The sequence below is a fragment of the Acanthopagrus latus genome, chromosome 23, assembly GCF_904848185.1.
Source record: "Acanthopagrus latus isolate v.2019 chromosome 23, fAcaLat1.1, whole genome shotgun sequence".
Classification (NCBI taxonomy): domain Eukaryota; kingdom Metazoa; phylum Chordata; class Actinopteri; order Spariformes; family Sparidae; genus Acanthopagrus; species Acanthopagrus latus.
Genome location: NC_051061.1, coordinates 16,304,268 through 16,332,233, shown reverse-complemented (window position 1 = coordinate 16,332,233; position 27,966 = coordinate 16,304,268). Strand labels below are relative to the sequence as shown.

At 41.6% G+C, this 27,966-nt stretch overlaps 1 protein-coding gene across 5 annotated transcripts in view; it reads right to left on the bottom strand.

Annotated features, from left to right (window-relative positions):
• asic2 (acid-sensing (proton-gated) ion channel 2) overlaps nucleotides 1-26,445 on the bottom strand; it is a 349,310-nt gene extending 322,865 nt beyond the window's left edge. Inside the window, exons 1-3 of one of the 5 annotated variants that reach the window (XM_037088403.1) lie at nucleotides 26,207-26,445; nucleotides 24,128-24,228; nucleotides 21,577-22,197 (exon numbers count right to left, since the gene is read on the bottom strand). In XM_037088403.1, the coding sequence (XP_036944298.1) occupies nucleotides 21,577-22,152 (576 nt within the window). In that variant the 5' untranslated portion in view covers nucleotides 22,153-22,197; nucleotides 24,128-24,228; nucleotides 26,207-26,445. The remainder of the gene's footprint in view (nucleotides 1-21,576; nucleotides 22,198-24,127; nucleotides 24,229-26,206) is intronic. The other 4 variants (XM_037088402.1, XM_037088407.1, XM_037088405.1 and 1 more) reach the window with 4 other exon arrangements.
• Nucleotides 26,446-27,966: the final 1,521 nt, after the last annotated feature.

Genomic DNA, 27,966 nt, shown 5'->3' with positions numbered 1-27,966 from the left:
CTGTCGGTGAACGAAGAGTAAAAGGGGTCTATTCTGGGCAGGGAACCACCTTCCCATCAAGTTTCATGGACATCTCTCCAGTACTTTTTGTGTAATCCTACTGACAGACCAAATAACCATCAAATAAACGGGCACAGGTGAAAACATAAACTCCTTGGTGGAGGTAATACACTGTTGTTGTCATAGTCATACTCCTTAGTGCGTGGGTTAAAATCAGTGCAGACAATGTTACCAAATGCTGATCACAGAAAACACAATAATGTGTTTAATGTTCCACACAGAACTACATAAACTGTGCAGCCAAAAAGAGCTGTGATAGCCACCATGGCCATCAGAACAAGAAACGACGCCACCTACATAAACCCAAACCTACTCAACAGTTAAAGCAAGGAAAAATCACACAACTGCCCACACGGCATGACAGACAGTTACTTTATGGGAGGTGATGTGCAAAAAAAAAAAATCACAGCAGTAACGGCTAGGCACAGTCACCAGTTTTATTAAATAAGTGCAGCAATACAAAAAATTGGGATATGTTTTTTTTTTTTTTTTATGGAGACGACTTGGGCAAAGAGGACAAAAAGGATACAAAAGCATTTCATTTGATTATTTGATTACCCACTCATGTCCATTAAAACATTTTAGAATATGGAAAAGTTTTCAATATTTCAATGTATTCATCTATTCTCAGACCTGCATATGCCTTGAAACCATCAACATTGTTTTCCATTCATTCTGTGTGAAAAATGCTCTAGTCATCCTCTCTCCTCTCTGCCTTCGTTTCCCTGTGTTGAAACAGAATTAAATCAGAATATATAATGACAGGCGTCATTGAGGCACAGCAGACATTTCCTCCCAGACTTTTCGCATGCCATGCAGTGCAACAAATATATGTTTCTATTCTTATGTCAGCAGGAGGGTGTTTTTTTTTACTTAGAGCAAAATATATTGTAGCTTGGGATTTGTTATGACAGTGGGGAAACGCTGGGAAGCAACTCAGTTTATCAAATCACAGGTGAGATTTACACATGCCAAACAAAAAATACAACACTGCTCAGAAATAGAAGTGAAACGATCTGATTCGATACAGTTTATTACTTAGAATTGTGGAAAATCCTGTAATTCGTATATCATTTATCAACTAAAAATGTTGGGCTGACTGCTTATATTAGTGCCTACTCAGTTTCAGACAATGTTACTGTGTGCTTATTTGGTTATTAGAGTCACACTGATTAAAATAGACATATGAGAGGTAATGCTGGGGTAAAGTTCAGCAGAGATACAGCGAGAGGATTGTAAAATGCCAGACTGTGTCTCAGTATGAGGAGAAGAGCCCTTTATTGGCGACCTTGTAGAGAGATAGCAGCTGGCCAGCATCTGAAGCATTTATCACCTCCAATGTTGAGGACCTGCTATTCATTCAGGGCACAAACATGCACTTAATATGAAGGCCATTTGAATGGCAAGCTTTTTTTTTTTTTAACACCAGGTCAATGAAAAGGCCCGTAAACTGCAGGTTCTGCCATGGTTTTAATTGAGTGAAAATACTAAGAGGGAGCATAGGAAAATCAATATGTGCATACTGTAGCTGAGAGAGGAGAAAAGAAGAGAGAGAGCCGAACACACAGCCTAAAGCAGTCAGAGGACATGCACGCAGAAAAGTTTCAATATTTCCTTTTAAATTAAAGTGAGCTGTTGTTTGCATTATGCCCCCGTAATTAAGTTGTAATCATCATCAGTCATATTCCGCACCCATTTGTCATTTCGTCCGAGAGAATGGAAAGCTAATTTTCAACTGATTAATGCCGTGGAGAGAATTCTTTGTTTTGCGTTATGGCAAAACAACAACAGTGACAAAAGATTGCCATTGAAAAACATAATGGGACACACGCCAGACTGGAGGAAGAAAAGAATTGATTCAAGTAACATGAAGAACGTGTCAACATTTATATAAATCTTTTCTCTCACATGTCATTACATGTCACCTCTTGATAGAATGGGGCTCTTTAGTTATGTTTTGCCCTTCCCAGTTAGTTGTGACTGAGGTGTTTGTTCCCACCAATCAAAGAAATATGTCAATGGAGAAGTATTTACTGTACAGCATGTGTACTTAGGACAACTTGTCGACCTTATCCACGCATAATTTTCTTAATCTAGCATACTAGGTTCTGATTAGTCAACTATTTCTCCTCCAGTTCTGAAACCCAAGACCATCACCATTAGCAATACTGATGCTTTAAAATGGGGTCATGTTTACTATGTTCACAAGAAAAGTCTGTATGGTGACGAGCTTGATGGGAACAAAGTCTCATGAGACAGATCTTTAACTGTAACGCAGATCCCGTGTCACTTACACAGCAACGTTTCAGGACCACGAGTTTATTTATTCACCTTGGACACAAACATTTGATGAACGTCACTACCCTCCACATCATACTCGCCCATGGTGACACAACTCAAAACTCACTGTGCATGCCAATTCAACACACATCTCCAGAACACAACACAACAACCAGAACATTTACAGAAAACAACAAAACAAAACATATCCGGACAACAACAGTCTCATGAGCACTACAGAATTCAATCCCATTACTCTTTGCGCCATCCAGCGCTCGCTGTTCTATCATTCACGACATCGAAGGTCTAAAATCTCTGGAGGCTCATGAGTTGCCAAATGTTTGCTAACATTTTTCAGAAATGGTTAAGATCACTGAGGGCGAGTTAGTATATTGTTATTTTAGGTATTTTCAGTTTTTCCTTATTTTTTGTATGACTTTTCATTTCCTGCATCAGGCTACATTACCGTTTTTTTTTTGTTCTAGCAGCATTTTTCTCACAACTTAAATAGCCAAGCATATTGTGTACACACCTTGACATTAGGTAAACAGGAGCTCATGATTTCCATCTGACGGCAACGTTTGTCTTCCATCTATGACTAAACATCACCACATGTGACCGGAGGGGTCCAGTCCCCTTGGCTATCCAAAGTATAACATATTTTAAATCAATCTCGCCAGACTGAAATAAGATGACAAAATCAGAAAAGGGGAAATAGCAGATGATAAAACTGATTATCAAATCTTTTCTATTTCCTTTTTATTGTGGAATCGAGCTTGAGTTTGTTTATGACTGTGAAGGTGATCCTGCAGATAAGATAAAACGGGGACAGCAGTTAATATCAGGAAGATTTCTTGGCAAAAAAGCAGCTGAGGTGCAAAAAGCTCAGATATCTTTTTTCGTCTGAGAGTGAATGTGTCTCTAAGTGACAGGGATAATAAGATAAAGAAAAGGTAATCAGTGATTTGTCGCCAAAAATGTGTTGCCTGTGTGCAGTGCCAGATGGCACCGATGTAGTTGTTGCACGCGTGAAAATTAAAAATCTGTTAATCTCATTTTAAACATTTAATACCCAGTGAGTTATACGAGTATATGTCTTCTATATATGTTCAGGACAGAGTGTTAATGTGTAGTATTCTTGTAGATTGTGGCCCTAAAGTCAGTGAAGGTACTGCTGAAGGGACAGGAACTGATATACCATACTACACTGTGTATTCTAGAAAAGGTTATTGGGGGTGTTATTGATCAGTTCCAATACTAGTGGAGGAAATAGCTTAATGCAGTTTAATTTTATGCCAGCTGTAGCCCCTTCTGGAACCCAAATTATAAAATGAAACTATAGCAGGTTGAGGTTAACAAGCTCACAATGTGAATCAGTATTTTCTATTAGTTGGTGTATGAGTCTGTAACCATTCCCAATAGCAGAATCAGTGATGAGTCTTTTTTCTGTGGCTCGCCTGTAACATAAGCTTCCAGTATTGTCAAGTCTGTCAGAAGGTGAATCAATCACTGTGCAGAGATCACCTCCAATTTTATGTGGACAAGAGACGCAGGAGAGAGTTATCAAAGAGGGACCAGTAATCAACATTCAGGCCGTAAACGAAAGCTAATAAAATTGTCCTTCACGCTGGACAATAAACTAGCGACTAGCATGGGAACTACTCTTTTAAAAGTCTGAATGATAGGGGACTGCTCCAAAACGCCTTGAGATTTTATCATTCTCAACCATTCCTGCACAATAACACTGACAGTGCTGTGCCAAGGCTCTGCTGAAACAAACCAGGCAGCTTTCAGACAGGTGAACAAAATGAGACTGATAGTCAAACCACTCAACAGCCCTGCACTGAGTCATATCTATGTCACAGGTAGAGACATACACTGATGGCATGAATTTATCACTGTTCCTCCAAACACACAACTTGCTGGTGAAAGTATTCTAGGTCATGTTTAATTATCTTTTCTGCTTGTTTTGGATTGTCAAGTAAAAACCCAATGACACTGCAGAGCGGTTTAATGAGCTTTAGCTACATATGCACCAAGAGCCTGATTTAGAGAAGGCCTGGGAGACCTCGTGTAAATGTAGCCTTGAGGTGTAATTGACACGCAGTGTGCTTTCTAAAATATAGAGTATTAACACAGATGGTCAAGAGCACACAGAACTGCACACAGCTCATCGTGAAATGGGAACTTGTCTTAATATTTTTCCAATGTTCCCAATCTTAAAAAGAAGGAACAATTTCCTATTCTAATTAGACTTTTAATTTTAAAAAAAAAGTTTATTTTTCTTTTCAGAGCAAAACACATTAACCTGCTATCTAAATGAGATAATTTTTCATCTGTGTTTACAGGGCTCCAGACTAACTTTTTACACTGGTTACAATGGTGCGCCTCACTTTGTCATTAATGGGTACCAGCAAATAATCTAGGTGCACCCAAAAATACATTTTAAGAATTTCTAAACACATTATGTCAATGAGGTGTAAATACATGTTTTTCTTGTGGACTAGGCTTCAGCTGCTGTTCCAACTCTTGAATGCATCAACGGTGCTCCTTGCAAAGTAGCTGCTAGCTTGTTTATGTTTTCAGCGTGTAGGTTGCTCGCTCCGAGGTTGTTGTTGTTGTTTTTATTTCCTGTAGGGACAGGAATTTTGAAAATAGACACACGCTGATAGAGGAAGGAATGTCCCCTGAAATAGGCACCCGGTGGAAGGCTTAAACATCCTGTGATTCAGACTACTGCTAAGATGAAATGTTTTTTTTCTTTTTTTTCCTGCACAGACACAAATAACTTTAAATAATCTCGCACTTGCATCTACAGTGATTTATATTCAAAAGCAGACTGAAAATGTAGAGTATTAACAGAAACCGAATATAATTTCCACGCACTATAAAAGCAGGAAAATGAGGAACAATCTAGTCTCTCTGTTTTTCTACCTTTTTCTCGCCACATACTCTGCTTTCATGTTCCCTACGGAGGGCTCTCGGATGGTTTGACACAGAAGTAGCGCAAATCAGTTTCTCATTAGACACGATAAGCTTTGCAGAGGCAGCAGCAGCTCATGATCCATGAAAAACAGAGGGAGGACATAGCTGACACACAACGCACTAACACAGGAAAGCTCACACCTGACACATGCACACATAAGGGGAGCAGTGTTTGTGTTTAACGGTGAGTGATCATGTTAAAGGAAAGCTGAAAATACTTCTTGGCTTTGTGTTTGTGTTTAGGGAATGTGTGCTGTGTGCTTCTGTTTGAGTAATTCTGGTAAATATTTCATAGAGGAACTGCACTCTGCTGCTAGTGCACTGACTATTTATTCACCTGCATTTCCACAGGTGAGCAGCATTTATGAGGGTGTACCATAGATCTGGGCATCAACCTTCATTATGTTTATGTAATCAGAGTAATGTCTGAAAGCTGATGTCAAATATCTGGTAAAATCTGTGATCTTGTTTTAAATCCAGATATGATTTTATCAGACTTTTTGTTTTGCTGAAAAACTTGGGACTATACTTAGTAATTTCTCAAATATATGTTTTTGTATTTGTTATGAACTATCAAGCAAAATTACCACCATTTTGAGTATAAAAATTACAGCTTCCCACCATGTTATATCATTTAAAAAGAATACTTTGGTGTTCTGGATTGTTGACCATTAGGGTAAATAAAAAGCACAAAAAAGAAAAAAAAACACACAAGGTTGTCTTGGTGTGGGTGTGTTTCAATAACTGATCCATGATTTTGGAAGCGCATCAGATGCCAAAACATGAGCAGCACCAGGAGTGCAGCCAGGAATTTAGAAATTGAGACGGCTAACAAATTTTATTCAAGTTTATTTTATTAGCCATCTCCACACTGTCAGAAATATGAATCTGGTGGAGAGTTACAAGATACAAGAATCAACTAAAATCAACTAAAATATATAGTCGGGCACAAGTTTTTAATAGTAAAATGGGTTGCTACTTTACATTTCGCACCGTCCCTTCAGCAAAGTGTCTTTCTCTGACTCTCATCTTTCCCAGTCAGTTAAGCATCCCCACCACTTGCTGTACACACTCTTTCTCACACACAAATACACACTCCAGTCCAAGGTCCTGTGAGTGTGGCCTCGCCCTCGTATCAAAGCATGTGTCAAAGTTGCAAAAATATCAAAAACACCACGAGAAAGACTTATAGAATCAGCTATCAGGTAAGCTTGTGGTCCAAAATAACAGTAACATTAAGTCGATAGCTGTCTAGCAGTCCATTGTTCTTTAGTCTGTCTGTGTGTCTTGTTAACCTCGCTGTGAAATGTATTCCTAGGTCTGTGTTTAATTTACCTGCAACTTCCAGCACTGTTCTCCAACTATGGTGTGTTTATTAACTGAAGCCTGGAAGAAATAACCGTGCCGTGCATGAACATGCATTCATATGCAGGGGCATGACATGAAACTCACTTTTTCAGGCAGCAATCTCAATGTGGAAGAGATAAGCCAGAAAATATATAGGCTTGATGGCACTCCACACAGGCATCCATAATCTAAAATAAGACCCTGATTACGCAGTCCTTCAGTCAAGATTTAATTACAACTCTGGACTAATGCAAGGAACAAGTGGATTGCTATTGATATTTTTAGGACTGCACTAATTAAAAGGCAACAGAACCAAAGTTCAGTGCTACACCTTTTTATTTTTTACATTTTATATTTCTTACAATCTCTGTTTTATGTTCAAGTTAGTCATGATAGTGCCTCTTAGTTTTGCACTCAAAGTTCATCAGTTTGATGCATTTGACTTTCAAATGTTTAACATTTTCTTTAGGGGGGAATGCCCACAGTCCGCCCACCAGCCTCACTAAATCCTGTGGGAAGCAATTTCAATTTCAACTCTGGAACGTTATCACGGCATCAATGATTCTATCCTATCCTGATGATTCACGTATTCAAATAACAAGCATATGTCACACTTGTATATTTAGTGTTTCCTCTCATTTTATATAACTGTGACGCATGAGATGTTCCAATGTCTGTACCTCTCTATTTGCACCAGCGGAGGAGCTTCACTGGAATGAAGAAGATGCATTATTTGATACCATCAGCACTGATGTCGGTGGAATCAAGAACACAGTTGGAAGAAATCAGGCTCTGAGAAATGATGAAGGATATCTCCCACTTTCTTCTGACATAGCAAAGACTAAAGAGATTAAAGCTGCAACCATAAGCAAATTCATTCATTAGTCAAACAGAATAATTGAACTGTTCTGATAACTAATTGTTTCAGTCACTTTGCAAGCACAAAGCTTAAAAAAAACAAAACATTCTGGTTTCAACTTTTTAAATGTGAGGATCTGCTGCTTTTCCTCAGCCTTTATGACAGTAATACCCAATGTTTGAAGTAGGAGACAAGCGCTGTACTCCTCAGTTCAGTCATGTTACTCGGGCAACGATAAAGTCAAAAGGACCATAGACTTGCATGATGATCTGCCGGGAGGGGTTTCTCTGCATGCAGCACGTGTGTCTGTTTGTGGAATAAATACATCAAAAACACAATTAAAAACAACAGCGACAGTATTTCTAACAGATTATCAGTGTGTTTTCTTGCCAGATTTGCTCGTGGCATGCAGTAAAAAAGAACAGATGCCGAAACGATCGCTGTAAATTTGGATCTGGGGAGCAGCGTTCTGTCTGCGTGATGGAGAGGGCAGGAAAAAAGTAGTAATTGAGAAGTGCCAGTACATACAAAGAAGTCCTCTGCAAACCTAAAAAGATTAACTGAAAAGTAATTCACAGTTCAAATGATAATGCAATAACTTTTAGTTGCAGCCTTCTCGTGTAACACACTTTGCAGCACACCACACAGTGCTTATACTGGCAGCTGAACTTTCTCACACTCACACACTGAACTGCTGGCTCTCCTTCTCTGTTTATTACACATGCAACAACACAACTTTCACCAACTCTCCATGTTCTAGCCTTTTCATGCAGTCAGCCAGGCATGAGATGTCACCGCTTTTGGTGTCAGCGGCCTTCTTCTAGCCTGCTGTAACATTAACGCACACGTCCAAACTGAGCTCACCCTGTTCTACACCTCCGTCCCCGCCTGCCGACTGTCCTCACGCTAACAAAATCTCCATGTAGATGCCAGATCAAAAGCTGCCTCTGCTGCTCGCCTGCTGTCAGCACATATTCATAACAAGTCAAGTCACTACAACCGCCCTCCTCCCTGCATCTCAGCTGACGCTGACAATGAGCTGGCATATTCCCTTCACAGGGATGCACTCATCTCGTCAGGTACACCAGCCGGTATCACTGCCAGCAGTACGGGAAGCGTTGTAATGTGACATGATAGAGACAGTTACTAATGGTACTAGTAAGCCCCACGGTGCTGCATGTGGTGTCTTAGGATCAACTTTGGATCCAGATTTGTGGACATCCAAGCAACTGCTCCTTGAATAATGGATGTGGAGGGAAAGCAAGGCAGCAGCTGCCAAAGCAGAATGGAGTGTGAATGCTGAGAACCGACGGTAAAGAAAGCAGGACTGGAATAAACTTAGTAAGATTACTGGACTCAGAAAGACTGAATCGACAACACAGGTAAACTGAAAGAAGAAAGTTCACATATTTGTTTCCACCTCTACACTGTTGCTCATTTATGTTTAATTTGCAGAAACAAGGCTATTTTGGCAGCTATTCTTATGTTACTGTTAGTGATTTTCTGGTACATCAGATTTGAATGTTTTATTTAAAATATGACATTGTTATTCAAAGAAACAACAACTCGGAGTTATGATTCTGGGTTGTACAAAAAGATTAGGAGATTAGTCTGGGTAAAATATCCAGCCAAATGAGCTCTCAAAGGATACTTGAGGCGAACTCTTGCCTATGGTATGGAAGGTGAGCCGACAGCGTATCAAACAAAAGATCAGACTGCTATCGGAAGGTTTCGTCATGCTGGCATGTTCAGTAAACACCAGCATTTCATGAGGCAGATGCTTCAAACTCACCACTGCCAAAAGTACGCCTCCTCTAAGTGAGGAAATGGGGACATGCCGAGTGCTGTTTGTGCCATCAACTTGTGTGTTCATACTGCTGTGTTGTTTATCCCCAGTGTCCCCATGGTAACAAGGTTTTTTGGAACTGGTGCGGCGTGTTCACCTGAAGGTAAGGTCTGGGGAGTCTGTAGCAGAAAAAGGTAGACGACTAAGAAGACGCAGGACAGAAAAATACAGTTCACTCATTCAGCTGTTTCTAATTACGCAAACAAACATTAACCACACTGTTGTTCATGCAGGCTTTGCTTTATGCCTCGACAGTGCAGCTGCCAAACCAATGAGGACTGCAGTGAAGACAGCTGGAAGTGAGACATTACTAGGTCTCAGCAGAACAAAATTTTAAAATTTAAAACAGCAGTAAACATCAAGTTTTGGGGTCAACCTCTCACAAACCAAAGACAAAGAGTTGGAATAAAAAAGCAGATACAACTTTTCTCAAAGCTAACTTGTGACAGCAAGACAGTCAGTTTGTGTTTTTAACCTGGGTTTAATAAAATGTACAAGCTGGTTACGTTTACATGGCTACATGCACAGTTCACACTGAAGGCAATACTACACTAAACTACTTTCCTTTTCTGTGGTTTACCACCAAGTTTAATCAGATGTGTAGCAGTACAACTAATATGTAGAGGATCCACCACCAAAGCTCTAGTGCCAGACACCACAGGACACCCCTGGACTTGCTTGATCAGATCGGGAGTTGGGGGGCAAGGTTGACACATTGACTTCTTTCGGGCCAATCCTGAGCAGCTTTTGCAGTGTGACAGGGAGCTTTATCATGCTGTGGTAGTCCCTGCCATCTGGAAGTGCAATTGCCATGAGGGAGTGTACTTTGCAACAGTGTTTGGGGAGGGTGCTGCATGTCAAGTGGCACCCCATGAAAGCCAGGACCCAAGTTTTGCCAGCAGAGCATTGTTACCAGATGATCAATCCACTTAACCTGTTAGTCATATGAATGTATTGGCTAATCAGTGTTTATGTTTATGAAGTCCGTCAACTGCAGAGTATTATTCCACACAGACTCATATAGCCCAACATGCACTGACAAGAAAAGAAAGAATCTGGTCAAACAAAGAAATAGCTGAGACAGAGAATCAATCCAACTTTGCCCTCATGAGGCCAATGTCTGCATTTTTAAGTCATGCTGTCCTGCACACAAGTGTCATTTTGACAAAAAGAGCGCACATTGTCCTGACACCGATGTGAGATCCTTTCCAGGAGGACGACAGCGGTCGTACCTGAAGAGAGCACGGGGCTGGCGCTGGCAGGTGGAACTGTTGAAGGGATATCTTGACATTTAAATCTTTATTCTTGTATCTCAGCAGACTGAGAGGTCACATTGTGCATCCGTATTGCAAATTACAGAATCTCTTTTAAAATTCTCTGCATTTTTCAACAAGGACTGTAGAAAAGCAACCAACAATCTGAATCATCCATAACATTTCGCGGAATGTAGGTCTTGATTAAATGACTAAATCAAAAACCAATCTTTTGTGAGCTTGTGCATTTGATTTCAGCAGAAGCACACAAGAAATCCTCACCTACGCTCCCGAAAGGTGACAAGTGCTTGATGAAAATGACCAAACACAACCCAACTCAGCAAACCAACGTATCCATTTAGGCTGTGGTCACTTTCAATTAAAGCCGCTAAACCTCTTTTCCCCTGCAAACAGACCCATGAGGCCCAGGGCACACAGCTCTCAGGTGAATGTGAACGCCAAGATCAAAAGAGCTCCTGGGCAGCTTAAAGAGATTAAAGAGAGAAAGACAAGTGGACCAAACGGGAGTCTAAAAGAGACTGTCAGCCTATTCAAGGAAGGCATGTGAGTTTTTAGCAAGAGCCAGTCAGGTTTGAGCATTTCACACTCAGGTCAGAGACTGTGTGGTAAATTTTAGAGAGGGGAAGACGACTGAGACATAAAAGGTAATAAAGAAAGAGAGCAGGACACAGAGAGAGCTGGAGACAAAGTACCAGCGCAGACAGCATGAAATCAAATGTTTGACCACAGTGTAGATAAAATCCACAGAGCAGTCAGCAAGCGACAAAAGAATTATTCATGTTGCTTCCATCTACATTCAAAAAGCAGAAAAGCTGACTGTCAACCGCACGTTGACTTTCATTATCAAGAGATATTTTTTTAATTTTATAAACACTCCTCCGCTTAGTAACATTTAATTGAGCCACCTGCAGAACAGCTGACTTACAGTCAGCTCTGTGTTTTACCTGTAAGTCTGACACTTGAAGGCATTTGTTCACACTTGGTGACAAGAAAATACCGCTTTTCAACACTGTCAAATAAAATGAAAATGTTAAACATCCTGGTCATTTCAGTTATAAAATCCTAGCACATCATGAGGCAACACAGCAAGTTAAGGGGTTAGTTTGGACCTGAACTAATGGATTAAAACAACACAATAACAGTAACTGCTAAAGAATAGGATTACATTTACTTCAGCTGCAGATGGTGGTAATAAGGCGATAATCCATCACTACGAGTGACTCCATTGTTCTACACTGTCATTTGATTTATTGTTGTCAGCAGAAGATTCATAATCGCCACCACAAACTCAAGTTGCTTTCGCCTACGCACAGTGAACTATTAAATTCATTATAAGTCAAACACTCAACTTTAACTCATCACTCAACAGAGCTGAAGTTTCAGCTGCGAGCTGTTGAGAAAGATAAAAATATATTTGAGGGCTAATGACACCGAACCTGCGAAAAAAAATCTTGAAGCACATCTAACTTTCTAACAACCCTTTTCCAAGCTGCAGTACAATATTCCAGGTTTTTAAAATGCCTGGGAAAATGTGATTTCCCCAGATTATGTGTTGAGTAAGCAGTTTGTTCCAGCTGGATATTTTGACAGCTTTCACCTTGTGACTAATAGAAAAAGCACCTACCAATTCATTCATGGCTCATACAACCACCATTCCAGAAATAATCTCCGAAAACACATATCTCATGGCCATTCACGTACACTGGGTATGTGCATGATGTTGTAAACAGTAAGAAGATTGGAGATTCTGGTCGGTTGCTTTGCACATTTCTGACTTTATCCCAATCTTGTGAATTTGTTGGGAAGTATACACCGGACAAGCATGATGTGCGTAAGATCTGCTTTGAGGAAGCACTGTAAGCTTTGCCTTCCAAATGTGGGAGAAGTATCTGCAGCAGAGTCATGTTTGTCATGTCGGCCAAATTCAGGAAGTGCCCTGTCTTCGAGATGCTACGTGAAAACATTATTATGGGGATAACACCACCACTGTAATGCTCTGCAGGCAGGTTTATGTTGTTGTATTTGTATTGTTTATGTACAGAGATGCGCTGAGATCACACAGATGCTGGTACTGGTACATTTTATCAATTTCTCACCAAAACATCATTTCTCTTTGATGTGCTTCACTCTAATGATGTAAGTAGCCTAAAATTCTGAATTTTCTTGGCAATGGCACAATTTTCACTCTGCAGCGGCCAAGCAGATCAAGAAAAAATTCAAGTTAACTGAAGTCGCTTGACCTTTGATTTTATGGTCATGAGCCAATATCTTGTGAAAGAAACTGACATACTCGGACAGGCAGGTCCAAAGCAAGACTGACTGCATGTGACAGAACATTATAACACAAACCCCCACACACATGAAAATATAAACAAACCCCCCAGCATGTTAAAACTCACACTCCTGAGCAAACACACACACACACACACAATCCTCCTCCTCCTCCTCCTCTTCCTCCTCCTGTGGCCATGATGAAGTAGGTCTTCAGACAGGCTGCTGAGGTAATGGGCCGTACTCCTCTCCTCTCTTCCAACTTCCTCTTCTCTCTATGCCGGTGTGACTGCAAGCCAACATCCCGACTCACAGCACTGCTTCGTGTCCTGACTTCTCCTCTCCTCCATCACTGACACAGCTGTCTGTCTCTGCCACAAACCTCTAATTTTCTGTATTGCCACTACTAGGTGATTAACTAGGACACCAAACATATATATTAGTGAGCTACAAGAACAGCATTCAGGCTGATGCAAGCATTTTTTGACAAATTGGTATTGACTTCATGAAGCCCTTATTTCCAAACCACTGTTCAATCACACTCTGCTCTGTTAACTGCACAGTGAACTTCACAAAATAATTTGATTCATTCCTGCTGATGGGTTGTTTAATGTCTAGCTTGGCTGCACTTCAAGTTGAACCCGACCTCTAAAGTGTTGCTCTTGGTTAAAACAGTATTTGAAATTTAATTTTTTTTTTTAGTTTTTCTAAATGGTGCATAGTTCCTCCTGCTACAACAGATCCATATGAACACTTACGTCCCATGAATGCAACAGGACAATTATGTTATCTCGTATACGATTGGGCATTGTAGAGCTATGTAGGTGTAAAATATACAGACCTCTGACCTCTTGTCCAGTTGAAAATCTCTCATCTTTTCAGAAAGACTTTTTTCCTGGCCTAGGTGATTATGTTCAGAGTATTTTTGTCTCCTACAGGTCATGCCATGCACCCACTTGCTCTGATTTCTCGATGTCAGTTATCAAATGGATAGTGAACCCAAAGTGGCCACTTTATATAGCCACAGTTGTATGGATAATGTTATCATATAGACAAGACACAGGTGCAGCATTTTTTCTCTCAGCAAACAAGCACTCCTGAGCACACAGCCAGCACTTTTCTGCTAAAACTCTATGTGGATGCGGACCCAACGTCAGTGCTCTTGCCCAAAGGCCTCTTTGCCCCAGGCCAGCACGTAACTGGCAGTGATACTGGATCGGATCAGTCCCAACTATAATATATCTATAATATATAATATCTATGACATAGATGATAAATAATTATTGATTCATTACATGCTGTATGATTTACTTCACATCCTGAGTATAGCAAGATTGCAAGTATTTCATAGGTCTAAGATACGCTAATTTAATCAACACAATGCAGAACCCATTGTAAATTGCTATATTTACACCTGCTTGGTTTGCCAAGGAGTGCTGCTCGTGGTTTCTCTATAGTCTCTATACATCCTGACAAGCTGAGATCCAAGCAACATTGTAGGGTGGCAAAACCTGTTTATTTTCATTGATAAATCTGTCAATTATTTTCAAATCAACCGATTAGTTATTTGGTCTGTAAAACGTCACTGGTTCCCATAACCCAAGATGTCATTCTCTAGTGTCTTGTTTTTTTTACACAACCCAAAGATATTTAGTTTATTGTCATAGAGGAGAAAATGAACCAGAAAATACTCACATTTAAGTATTTTGATAAGCATCAAAAAGAAATACTCATAAAGTTAAAATAAAATAACTTAGTGTGCTGTTAATCTATAAGTTGACAACTAATAGATCACTGCAGCTCTACTACATCGTCTACACCATGTGCAATTAGAGCTAAGGAACATTTGTGTCACCATTTCATAATGAAACGTCTGACTTTATATACACTTAAGATGCTTATTTTCATTGGACAGGAAAGAAATTGCATACCGTGTTCCAACACATCACTCAAATTAGTCATCTCATTAATCACTAAACCTATAATTTCCAGTACAGCCCAGAACCGGGACAGTTGTTTGAGCGTGAGGAAACCCCTTCAGGGAAAATTACTGCTCCTTTAAGCCGCACCACAACACACAGTATATCATCAGCCTACCATAATCCACCACTGCAGACAGCTGCAGTGTCTACCACATGAGCACTATCCACACAGAGCTGTCTGTCTGTGGCTGCACTCCAGCTTTTCTTCCAAGCTGGTTAAATAGCACAGGTTGCCGCCGCCTCTCCGGGGTGTTTTAGAGAGGCGGGCTTGTGGGTGGCAGCGGTGCTTTCCATGCCCTTTAAGACACTCAGACATCATGCCTGCCGGGAATGTAAAATGCCATGGTAATGCCACATTAGTGATTAATACAGAAAATCCACTACAACCTAATGTGATGCATTGGGCTTTCAAACATTGAGAAATGTATCCAAAAGTGATAAAATGCGGTTAGTGAGATGGAGCGGCCGGGGAGGAGGAGGAGGAGGAGGAGGAGGAGGAGGGAGGACAGATTAGAAAGCACACAATCCTCCCCGATGGCTAACTGACAGCAGTCTTGTGCTGCTCTGCTGGCGAGAGCGAGGAGAATCTAGTCATGCAATAATCAGCCACTCAAGTGCTTAGGCCACAGGTTGTGTGTAATGGCTAATTGTTGCTGCTGTAAACAGCCAGAACCATTACATCTGCAGTGCTGCTCCAACAAGGCTCTGGTCAGAGGAATAGACCAATGGCTAATTAGTGTCTGTGTGATACAGAGCTCAGGGTCTGGCTGCTATCAGCTTTCACATTAAGGCTGAGAGTGTGATAGGGTCCTCCCTGGCCTGCAGCACTCCCAGGGTATTTATATATATAACTGAAGCATGCAGCGGGTGCAGCCCAGGCACGCTGAACTGATTCAGTCTGGCAGACACTGATGTGGCTTGTCAGTGTGATCAATCAACATTTAATCATGGTTGTAATCACACACGGCAAAACAAACACAGGCCAGGAGGAGTCCACTTATTCAAGTATGCGCGACGCATGATGAGGTGAAGTGAAAAGGCACCCAGATCCTGAGACATCTTGTCGCATGATCAATTTAGTTAATAGATGATGATGGATGACTACCTAAACGATCATTAATCTCATTAAACACGTGATAGTTGGACTTTGCTCTTAGAAGTGTATTAATGTTCCGCGATGGCACCACAGATGGTTTTTATTTCAGGTGAGGTTGCTACTGAACACTATGGGGAAGAACATTTGTTCAATATTGAATGGGATGATACTGAAAAATCATGTAATATATATGTAATATATACTGTATATGTAGGGCTGGGTAGTTTTGTCCTGACTATAATGTCTCTGACTTTATTTCATCATCATTCTGATTTAAAGGTGCACTGTGTAGTTTTGGGGAAGAACTTTTAATCAGAAGAGAAAGATCTACGTTGACTGATTTTGTTTATGCCTAAACAAACTAAATAAACACATTTCTTTCTCCTTTAAATCATGACTTTGCCAAGTTAAGACTGTATTTTCTTTAGGATAACTTTCTGTGCAGCTGTATCTGTTTAGACAATATTTAAACATATCGTTCCAGCATTGTCACATCACACGCTGTTCTCAAACACCTCCTGCTGCTTAGGGAAGGGAAAACCAACACAGCTGTCACTTTGCGTGATTGATCTACTTTCACAGTTCTGCATTACCGGTCACTTGCTCCCTTTTGCCTGCTGAGTCAACAAGTCATTGCCACCTAACCAATCCAACTCGACTCACTTGGACTCACAGCTGCTCGTGATCACCAATTAACCCAGTACATATACCCCAGCCTCACAGAAACTCATTCCAAGATTGGTCTTCGCCACTGCGATGCAAGACTGTGGACTCATTTCCCGTTGCTGACCCTGCCTGCTCCTGACCAACCCGTCTTATCTGATTCCTTATATGTTGAGGCTACACCAATCAGTGTAGAACCTGAACAATACTGGATCAATACAGATACTTCCTCCAAATCCACTTAAATGTCATTATTTACATGCTCCTTGGTGAACATACTATGTAACAAGTGTCACTGTTTCTATGACAGCCAATAGAATTCAATTTGATTATCAGGACAATGCCCTTCAGCACCAAAGCCTGTAACGATGTTTTCCTAATCCACAGTCACACCTTCCTAACTGGGATGGAGCTGCCCAGTCAGCATCCTTGCGCAGATGCCGGATTGAAAGCAGGCATTTGTATTGTTCACCAGCTCTGCATTTGGCTTTGCAGACGTGCCCTCATTTTCTTGCCATCCTTGAAAAAAGCAAGTGCATCAAGCTGCTTATTTGGGACAAATGGTGGCAGGTGGGTTGCAGATGTGCTCACACATGAACATAAATTAACAAGAAAATGCTAAAAGCTTACGTGAGGTGACACGTACTGTAACACATGCATGTAAGTGGAAATGTGCACACTGATGCTGTTTCCCTTTTTGTGCTGCGCTCGCTCCAGTTCCATCAGTCACATCACACTGACTCCAGTGTCCCCACAACCCTCCCTGCGGTCATTCATCACAGTGTCAGTCAAACGCTGACTCGGGTCCCAAGAGTGTCATGCTAATGTTGCGCCTCTGTGTACGTCTGCTCATTGACGTGTATTGGTGTGTCTGCTTATGTGTCTGTGCCCATTCATGCATGTGTTTTTCTATTTTTGGGGGGGGGCCTGTTTTTTAGGTCTTTTTTTGTTTGTTTTTTTGTTTTATATTTTCCTTTCCCCTCAAAAGGCGCCGGAGACATGAAGGTGTGTCGCTGTAGTGACAGAGAGAGGAGTGACGGAGCGAGTCGACGGAGAGGAAGTCAGGAGGAGCTCAGCAGCAGCAACAGGCAGAGGGCAAAGAGGATGACAGTGCCTTCTAGTAGCCTCTCTGTCAACATGATTATGTTTGAACCCAGCTTGGGGTCAAAGGCGTGCGCCACAGCATGCAAGACAGTTACTAAGGAGAGTCAAAAAGAGACTCATTGGCGGTGACAGAGCCAAGTTAGCTTTGCATTAACCCCCTAAAAATTCAACAGAATGAAATTATTCAGATCACGTGTTCTCCTGTTAGAGTCGAGCAGGGAGCCGCTCACTAGTAGCTTGGCTTTGGCTCACCGCAATACTCATGGGAACTCCAGGGGAAGCATCCATCTGAAGGCATGAATAGCAAAATCACTACAGCCAACATGTGATAAAGCATTGTTGCTTTTCCAATCAGTGTCTCTGCATTGAGTATCTTTCAGGATGAAAGACGCAGTTATCAATCAAACATTAACGGATCCAGAAGCTTTGAACAAGACATGAGGCGCAAAAATGCTGCTGATGTGCTCTGTTAAATGACGTCAGAGTTTACTTTCTACAAAACGTGGAGCCCGTCACAGTAGATCAGATCCTGGAGGCAGAGCCACAGTGTCAGTGCATGCATCGCTGGTCAGTTTTGAAGAAGACAAACAAAAGGAACATCTTGTTAATAAGATTCTGCATCAGCTGTAATGTGTGTACATGCTTGAAAAAGTCAGGCTGCTAGTTAAGCAACTGCCCATTACACGGTGCAGTGCAAAAATAAATACTATGGATGTTAATGATTAATGCCACTATGAACTTAACTGATTAAAATGTATTATCCCACAATCGGAGATGGGCACAAATACATCGGAGAGTATCTTTTTACAAATTACAAATATTTGCTTATCAAATAACAAAATAAAAAATATTAGGTTTGAGAACCTGTTTTTATTTAGCAATTTAGTAGCCTCAGTATAGTTTGGATTTTGTTGAAGCAGTTGTTGAATAGAAACAGACAGGAATTATCATTTAGTTTCACATTTAAGTAATCTGGCATTTACTTTATCTGTTATTTTAACTTCTTTTAGCCGACTCTGATTTATCATCGAATATAGATCACGTCAGTGGTTACACAGTTTTTGAACGGAAAACACACCCAACATATGTCACGTATTATTAACACACATAGCCATACATAGGCTGCCACCCCACCCGAGTAGATAAAATCAAAATTCCAATCTTTTCTTATCCAAATAAGACTCTTTTTATAATGCACAAATTTGTGTTCACTGATTGATGATATCATCATATACATTGAGTAACATACAAGAAATCAGTCCTCCTTTGAAGTGGCTGTCGGCGTTATGCCCAGTTTTTCCTATACATAGGCTCCACTTGGGCTCATCACAGTATGAAGGAAACCGGTCCACAGCTCTCCATGGATGTGGAACGTGGAAATTACAACAGAACCTTTTTTCAGACACTTGGTGACACACTTGGTACAGGATCCTGCTGCTGAAGGGTAGACACGTAACTGAGATGAAAGTGTAAAAACAGGATATAACATAAAGGTTGTCAAACCAGAACAGTAACAAGCTGTACTTTGGACTGCATGTGTGAGAGTGACACAGATGAACTCACAATAAATGAGAAATAAAGACATTATGTACCAAGAGGTGCTAGACTAAGCTAGTGAAGGCAAGTGAAAAGGTGTAGAGCCAACACAATTAGCAGTAAGTGATGAACGGTGTAATCAGACTGTTGTAGAGCTGAAGCTATAATTAAACTCAATCGATAGTTGTGGCTTTATCTGACACTAAAGAATCCCTTACTGAATCTTTTATATCTCGTTTAAAACAGCAAAGTGCACCGCACAAAACACTCAGGTAACGTTTGCAAGCCTCTCATTCTTAGTTGGATTGTGACGCTTACATGCACAACTTGTGGCAGATTACAGGAGGCCAAAATGAAACTATTGGCTGCCGTCTCGTTAGTGTCCTCCCTCCAAGCTGGCATCTGTACTCAGCCAAAAAGATTGATTGTGATTAACGGATTGATCCTGACCAGGATGCCAGGATTTCCAGGGAACTAAAAAACACAGCCTGCTGTGACTTAAAAAATGTAACTGATAGCAGAAACACGACATTCTGCCCTACTTTTAACATTCACAGTTTACTGTATCAAAACACCAGTCCACAACCACAATCTAACTGATCCCATCACTTCACTGTGCCCATACAGGGCACAAAATTGCCTATTTATAGCTTTGGACATAGCATAATGATATTTTTATCTTGTCAACTGAATCTGAACTTCAAGGATTCAAAGTCAAGTAGCTTAAAAATAAAAAAAAGCAAGGTGTGAAAAGATACTACTAGACGCCTGTCTAATATGTCACTGTTGATCATGTCATCTGCAGGATTTAGCTACAGGTTGTGCACCGAATGTAGGTTTGCGCAGCAAATCTAATATTTATACCCTTTGTTGCTTGTAAATGTTGAAGACTAGAGAGATTTGACAATGAAAAAAACATCAAAATCTAGCCGTAGTCGTGGTTACATCATTTTTATGAGGTAATGCTGGGAGGTCTTTTTTCAGAATCAATCTGCCCTGCACTGCATTACCAGGCAATCATAGTGCAACACCAACTAAACTAATGCAGACTTTGAGTTCAGGGTGATGAATTAAACAACCCAAGAGTTTGCCAACAGTCTTCAGTGGAACAGCAGAATAAATACATCCAAGAAGTGTATGGCAGGCATTTCAATTTTGCAGAAATGTTGCATGATTTGTGGAGGTGAGGTAAACCTTGGAAAAACTGGTCCTTGAAAGCGCCACTCACAAAACACTTTTCCAAGACATCTTAGAGGATAAAAAACATCTTTTAACATATATTTTGTCATTGATTAAAGATGACATTTTTATCCACAAGGTCATTTTTTATAAACTAGGCTGTGCTATTAAAGCTTCAATATTCCTCTTTCTAGCATCCACATACTGAAAGCAGTGTACTCTTCACCTACTCACTGATGGACCTAATTAACAATCAGTCTGAGGGAGTCTAAGTATGCAACAAGTGGGCGTTCAGAAAAGTGGTTTTGTGTCAAACCGACCTGTGCCAGAACATGATCGCTTTGTTCTGCCAAAAAGTAGAGTATTTGCTGAAGCATAAAGGCCTTATGATCAGTATTTTAGTTTTATCAGTGCAACAAAATAGACTTTCACCAAAAGCACCTAGCAGGTTCAACCAGTACATTACTGACACACAACAAAACAACAGGATATAAACACCAGCAACAAGCCAAAAAATTGCACATTTAGGGTGTTATTCAGCTCAATCAGATGATCCAGCAGGTCCACAAACTTCCTTTGAATGTTCTGATTTGGAAAAAATGAAAGCTCCTGTGCTGGAGAAATAAAGAAAGTGGCAGAGGGATTTGAGGGAATTTACTTCTCACTATGGCCTGAGACGTAACAATTCTTTGCCTTCAGTGACTAAAATACTGTAGACCTGTTGCAGTAATGTATGTGCCAACAAGCACAATTCCCCTATGTGAAGACTCATGACAACAACAAGGCAACAGCAGAGAATATATCTGCAGAACAGAGAGTCAAACTGTGCAGCTGAACACAAGGGTCCAAAAGAGAGAAACCCAGCGAGAGACTCCCGGCATAGCAGCGTGGGAGGGAAAGAGCAGCTATCAGCATACATCAAGTCATTTTACAGGCAAAATCATCCAGCTCTTGGACCGCTCAAGATTGAGAACACGCAAGCTGAGCACCTCACAAGAAGAGTCCCCTGAGAGCTGGAAGGCTGCAGAAACGCTCTGACCCCAACTGATCCCAGACCAGAGCTGGAATTTGAAAGAAGACATGAGCGGACTCACCGTTTTGAAGTCGCTGTGGCTGCACTCCTGGCCTTGGTAGCGGCAGTAGAGCATCATCTCTTTGAGGTCGTGGCCCACCCTCTCCATGAACTCTTTCATGCTGAACGCTTTGGGCTTGTAGGCAGTGAAGTTGGCTTTTTCCTGCAGGAAAGCCAGCACATCAGGCTCAGCCAGGTGCGGCTGGGGGATTGTCAGGTGCACATCAAGCAATGCCAGCAACTCTCCCGCATGGTATAGATCGTTGCGCGTGAGGCGGCTGAAGCGGTAGGCATTGAGGTTACAAATGGTCACAGCGGGAAAGACCAGGCTGCTCGAGACCACAGCGTCCACGCTGGTCACATGAGGGTAGGAGAGGAAATAGGCCAAGCGTTCGGCGCTCTCTAGGGCTAACAGTCCCACGCAGGCCAGCAGAGCCAGAGCCCAGAGCAAGCGGCGCACGCTGGGTTGACCATAAGGGAAGATGAAGCGCAGGCCGTGCAGCGTGCTGGTGTGAGCAAAGGCCTGCCAGGAGGTTGGGTGCAGGCTGGAGCTCTCTTGGCTCCCCTGACTGCCACAGCTCTCCTTTAGATCCATCATCAGCCCTCCAGCTCTTCCGCCAGGGAGCCCCCCGTGCACTCACACCTGCACAGACAGAGAGGGAACGTCAATAAAACACCTGAATTCACAACTCATAATCATATTGAGCATATTGATAAGCAACAGAAGAGCTGGAGAGAAAAAAGGTTTTGGGAAAACACAAAGACGTAAAAGTAGGAGACCTGCAGCAGCACTGACAGGAAACATGACCAAAAAAATGTAGAAAAGCAGCAACAACTGACAACAAAGAGGAAGAACACAAAGGGGGGCAAAAATCTCCTCAACCCAAATAACTACTACTGAGAGTAAGAGACAGAGGAGAAAGATGCTCCCTCAGGGCATCCCTTTCCTCGCCACCTCCACTCTCAATGACTCCCTTGAGCTGAGAGTTACTGTGGCTGCCAGCATGCCTGGAGCTCCTCGTACACCCCAAACACACACTCTCATGCACACTCTGCCCTAATCCCAGACTGCACCCCACCACCTCCTCCCCCCACACAAACACACACACACACACACACACACACACACACACCCTCCGCTGCCCTCTGTGTCTGCACGATTTGACTGACAGAAATCCCAGAGGTAAGTCCTCTGTGTCACCCGCAGCGAGAGGTGAGAGTCACTTAAACCGCAAGCCAATCAAGGCTGCCTTTGTGTATTTAACATCCCGACTCATCTCCGTTCAAAAACACACACACACACACTCACGCGGCAACTCATGCGTGAGTGTGCAGGCAGGTTGACACACGCGCGCGCGTCCAGGCTTCTCAGGATCTCCCGTGCCCCCAACTAATGACAAGCCTAAGCACCTCTCTCGTTCAGCCTAGCGAGAAGACATCCAGCCGGCGTTAGTGTGTGTGTGTGAGTCTGAGAGCGCACGTGTGTGTGTTTGTACGTGTGTGTGTGCGCCTGTGTGTGTGTCTGAAAGAGAGAGAGAGACAGAAAGAGAGAGCGAGAGTGAGGGAGAGCCGTTGATGATCAGAGCCGCTGGTTAGTCTCGCATGCCGGTCCAAACTCCTCCCGTTTTCCTTTGGCCAAATACATCCGCTTTCCCTCCTCTTCCCAGCTCATCTGTGGCGGCGGCGAACAACAGCGGAGCCGGGAGAGACGGGAGACGCACACACCAACACACACATGCTCGCAAAGAGAGAGCGAGAGAGAGAGAGAGAGAGAGAGAAAGGGAGAGGGAGGGGGGGGAGAGGGAGAGAGAGGAGGGAAGATGACGCTCTCCTCCCTTGCTCTCTCCACAGTAAAGTCTCTTATTGAATATGTTTCCTCCCCCCTCCTCCTCCTCCTCCTCCTCCTCCTCCTCCCCCTATAATACCGTCACCTTCACTCTCATTTGTCTCTCAGCCTTTCATATTTCCACACCTCGTCAACACAAACAGAGTGATGGATGGACGTAAAACAGGAGGCTGTCGGAGAGACAGATAGTAGAGGGGAAAACAGTGGTGGTTGGTTGGTCGGGGGGGCAGGGTATGTCATGGGAAGTGAAGCACAAGTGGAGATGGAGGAGGTTGAGGGGAGGGATGAGGACAAAAATAAGATAGGAAAACTAAAAAAAGAGTAAGCGAGAGGAGAAGTGTGGTCACACAGAGCGCGGCAATGTCACACAGGGGAAAGTAATTCAGACACATAGCGTCACATGCACGGGAGAGGGATGTAAAGGGAATAATAAGTACGGCAAGTGTGTCTGTCATGTGAATCTATATCTGTGATTCGAGGCAGATTATCTGTGTGAATAGCAGCGCACTCATCAATCAGAGGGTAGGGAGAGAGAAAACTGCCAGGATGTGAAGAGATATGAGGAGACAGGGGGAGGGAGGAGGAAGTGAGAGGAAAATAAAAGATGAGCGCGAGAGAGTGTTGGGAAGGTGGCGAGAGGGGAGAGAAAGCAGCTTCAGGGCGCGTTCGGACTGAGCGGACACATGCAGTTTGTCAACACGATCTCTCGACAGTAAACCAGACTTTCCTCTAATCACTTTCAGACGGAAGAAAAAGTTGCGAGCTTGATCAAGTGGATCGTGGCAGACAGAGAGGAAACTGAAGACTCCAACTTTTGGATGGCTGACACTGAAAAAGAAACATAACATAATATGGGCAGAAAAGATGGGAGGGAAATTGGAAACTGAATATTACTCCTCTATCAATATGAATTCAAGATTCTGGTTGTTTTTATATACATTTAGACGGTTAGTCTGTATTATGAACATTCAATTAAGTCAATATTATCGTAATTATTATAATTTGCAACTTTGCGACTAATACTTCTTTTTTACAGACGTCATGTGATAATATCAGCCCTATGTAAAGCAGCGTGTCGGTCACTTTGGGTCGTATTCTAGCCATCTGTTTTCTGTCGACAACCGAACAATTCTGTAGTTTGATCACGGCTCAGAATATGTTTAACAGCAGTCAACGGCTGTGTAAGATCGACTAGACTGACATTTAGAAACGATGACGGGAAATGTTGGTGACAACAAAAGCTTGTCATACTCAAGTACAGGCCCAAAGCATCCGTTAGCTGATCTAAATGAGCTGCAAATGTGTAATTATGCTTGCATCACATGCAGAAGGTGGAAAAATAAACTCTAATCTATGTTAATAAAGTGGCTGATGAAGAACAGACGCTCGAGCTCTGAAGGTTGATGTTGCATGGAGACTTCAGCGTCATATTCAGATCATGTCAGTGAATTGGATAAAAATACAGATTTCACTCATCCCGTGTGAACCTGCCGCACAAAACATAAACGTAGGTTTAAGCATCGGCCCCAGTAATCAGCCAGTCGGGGCTGGAGGAAAGAGAAGGTTAGGGTCAAGGTCGTGGCATGATACCTGCAGCATGAAAGCCACACAACACACACAATACGTTTGCTGTATCATATCAAGATCAAATGTTCACAGAGGTCACGTGGATCATTTTCATAATCTAGGTGACACCTTGACTCCCATCTTCTGTTACAGCTTATAACAATATTATCCCGACTAGCTAATTACAGTGATGACGCTGATTCAAGTGAACACAGCAACAAGCAGGCAGCCTCACACCTGAAACATGGAACTGAGCAGCTGACATTTAGGGATTTAGTCATTTACTCATGGTCAAAGCAACAGTCCGACAGTCATTATTTTCAAAATCCAAGTCCATTTTTTAGGAATCTAATTTTTTTTATGGTCATCAATGATTAAATACCACTGATTAAGTAAGTAAAACATGACAAACAAAGCATCAAGTCATAAAATTATATTTCTTAACAGCTCTAAAAGAAAAACTGTCATTATGTAAATTTGAGGAGGGAAGTTTAATGAAGTCACATGGAGCGCCATCCATTATGTACAATGGTTCATAATAATACTGACAGGGGAACTGAATAAAGATTTAACCAAGAATGTAACTAAGTGCATTTAGAATAGGTACTATTCTAGAATATTTCCATTTTAAGCAACTCAAATGCCACAAATTCAATCCCATGACTTCTCTGAAATGCCGTACTTTCTACTTCACTACATTTGTCTAACAGATTTTTAAAAGTAAATGTTTTCATACTTTCAGTTCAGTTAAAAACCATGTATCTGCAAAGTCTGAATCTGTATTTTCTGATTAACTGTTCTGGGTTGAGTTGAGAACCTCTTTAGATAAACTGTTTATCTATCTCATTGTTCAAAACTCATACTTACAGATTCATACTGTACTTTATTACACTAGTCCATATAACAGTTATATCAATAGCTAGTAATCATCGTCTTCAGCTAAGCTTTAGTAAATATAAACTAGCCTTCATGTTTCATCCTACATGTTAGCTAACTACAAGAATGCTAATTTTCTAGTAGCTACCTTAGCAGCACAGCAGTAAGCTAGCCAATTTAGCGAAATAACCTTTGTCCAGTACTTTAGCTAAAGGCATTTTAATTATAACAATGTGTTTTATGAGGGTTAAAGTTAAAGTTAAAGTTGTCACATTATCGAAACATTCATTAGGCTGGTGGTTTAGTTTAGCGGGTTTAGTTGGTTTGGCTAACTTTTTGTATATTGGCTTAGCTGTTAGCTCACCTGTTGCTGAGCTCCTTGTTTTAAATCCTCTTCGTCTCATCTTCTTCTAAAGAAATGAATCCATCAGCCAATTTTACCTTTGCAGAATGTTGTGTTGGTAATTATTCTTTGAAAGGCGCGGAACAATGCACAGACGATCCTTTATGACTTTTATCCAGCATTAAAAATCGGCCTCCATCACAGAGCAACATTCCCCACCTGACAAGTCAATAACAAAATGGCGGACAACAGACGTTTGCATGATAAAAATGAATTATGGTAATGGTGAATGACAGCAAGGACATTTTTTAAACATGTTATATAATTGCACAGCAACATAGATAATTACTATGCACAGATTAGTTAGGGATATGGGGATAAGGATGTATATATGCATGTGCATGAATGTGCAATACAAAGTCAAATTAAATGTGTTTTTTGGGGGCAGAAAATGTTCACAAAACACAAAATAATAATTCAGATGTGTTGCAGAATAAGCAGTCAAGGTAACTAAAATATCCCAATATCCTGAAGTAATTTTGAGTTGTGCGAAAGTGAAAAATGCTTGAAAAGAAAAATAGGGTTTGATAAACAAATGTGCTGTCAAGTTTACTCTGACGGTGTTCATTAAAGCAGAGTATCATCACATTTCCAGAAATTCTAATAAAGGGTTGGATAATTTTGGTAAATTTGTTTGTCTTCTCCTCTGGCAGCACACGTTAGTTGAGCAAGGACACTTAACTTCATCCATCCTCTCCATTTTATCTGATCAGCAGTAGAAAAGGCTGTGTCTTGATGTGTGTCTGACATTTTGCACAAAATCCCCAACAGTGACAGAAGAGTATCTTAATTTTATATTTTTTCACACACACACACACGGGCCTACATTGACAAACACTGTCAGTCGATCACATGGTCGTTCTCCCGAATGGAATCAGCTGTGGTCTCAGAAGGCTGCAGGGTTTGCTGGTTTCTTAACAACTTAATTAAGCAAATCTCCCCTTTTCTCCCCCCACCGAGGTAATGAGCATAGCTTTACAGGGATTAAACGGTCTCCAGAGTTGAAAATAAGGCTTTTTGCTCGAGCAATCTTATCTCCCTTTATCCATCCGGCCAATATCCTATCCTCAGGATTATTAAAAGGCCTTCCTACATTCTTCTCGTCCTTTTAATTTCAAAGGTATTAATGCCAAAACACTTGCAACATTCTGAAATATGAACAGGGGCAAGAATGGGCCTCCTTGACTTGGATTAACATTGACGGCAGATAATCATTCACACAGCGAAAAGATGTCAAAGCACGTGTGTAAATGCAGATTACAGAATGAAAAACAAAACAAAAAAGAAAGTGTCCACTGAAGCCAACCACAGGCCTCCAGACCTGCAATGAGCACCACTCCTGCATGACATATTTCCTCACTTTGGTGTTTTTGATGATCGCCTCAAACGCTCTGAATTCTCCCGCTGGTGGTCGGCCGGGAGTGATTTTCCCAAAAGGACGCCACGAATCGTCCGCATAATATCAAACAGTTCAGCACACCCCCCACCCGCCCTGTGAGGGAGCATCTGTGCTTCTGCACGAACACACACGAACACTGCAGGGGTTTTTTTTTCTTTCATGTGTCGCCCGTCAGCAGACCGGATGTAAATATATGCGCTGTATTATGTGATGTGTTAAGAATGCATAATGGAAATGAAAATGAAACATGTTTTATCATGTTTCTTCTTATTCTAGGTTTAAAATTTGGTCTTGACCTTGGACCTTGGGCGATGTGGTTTCA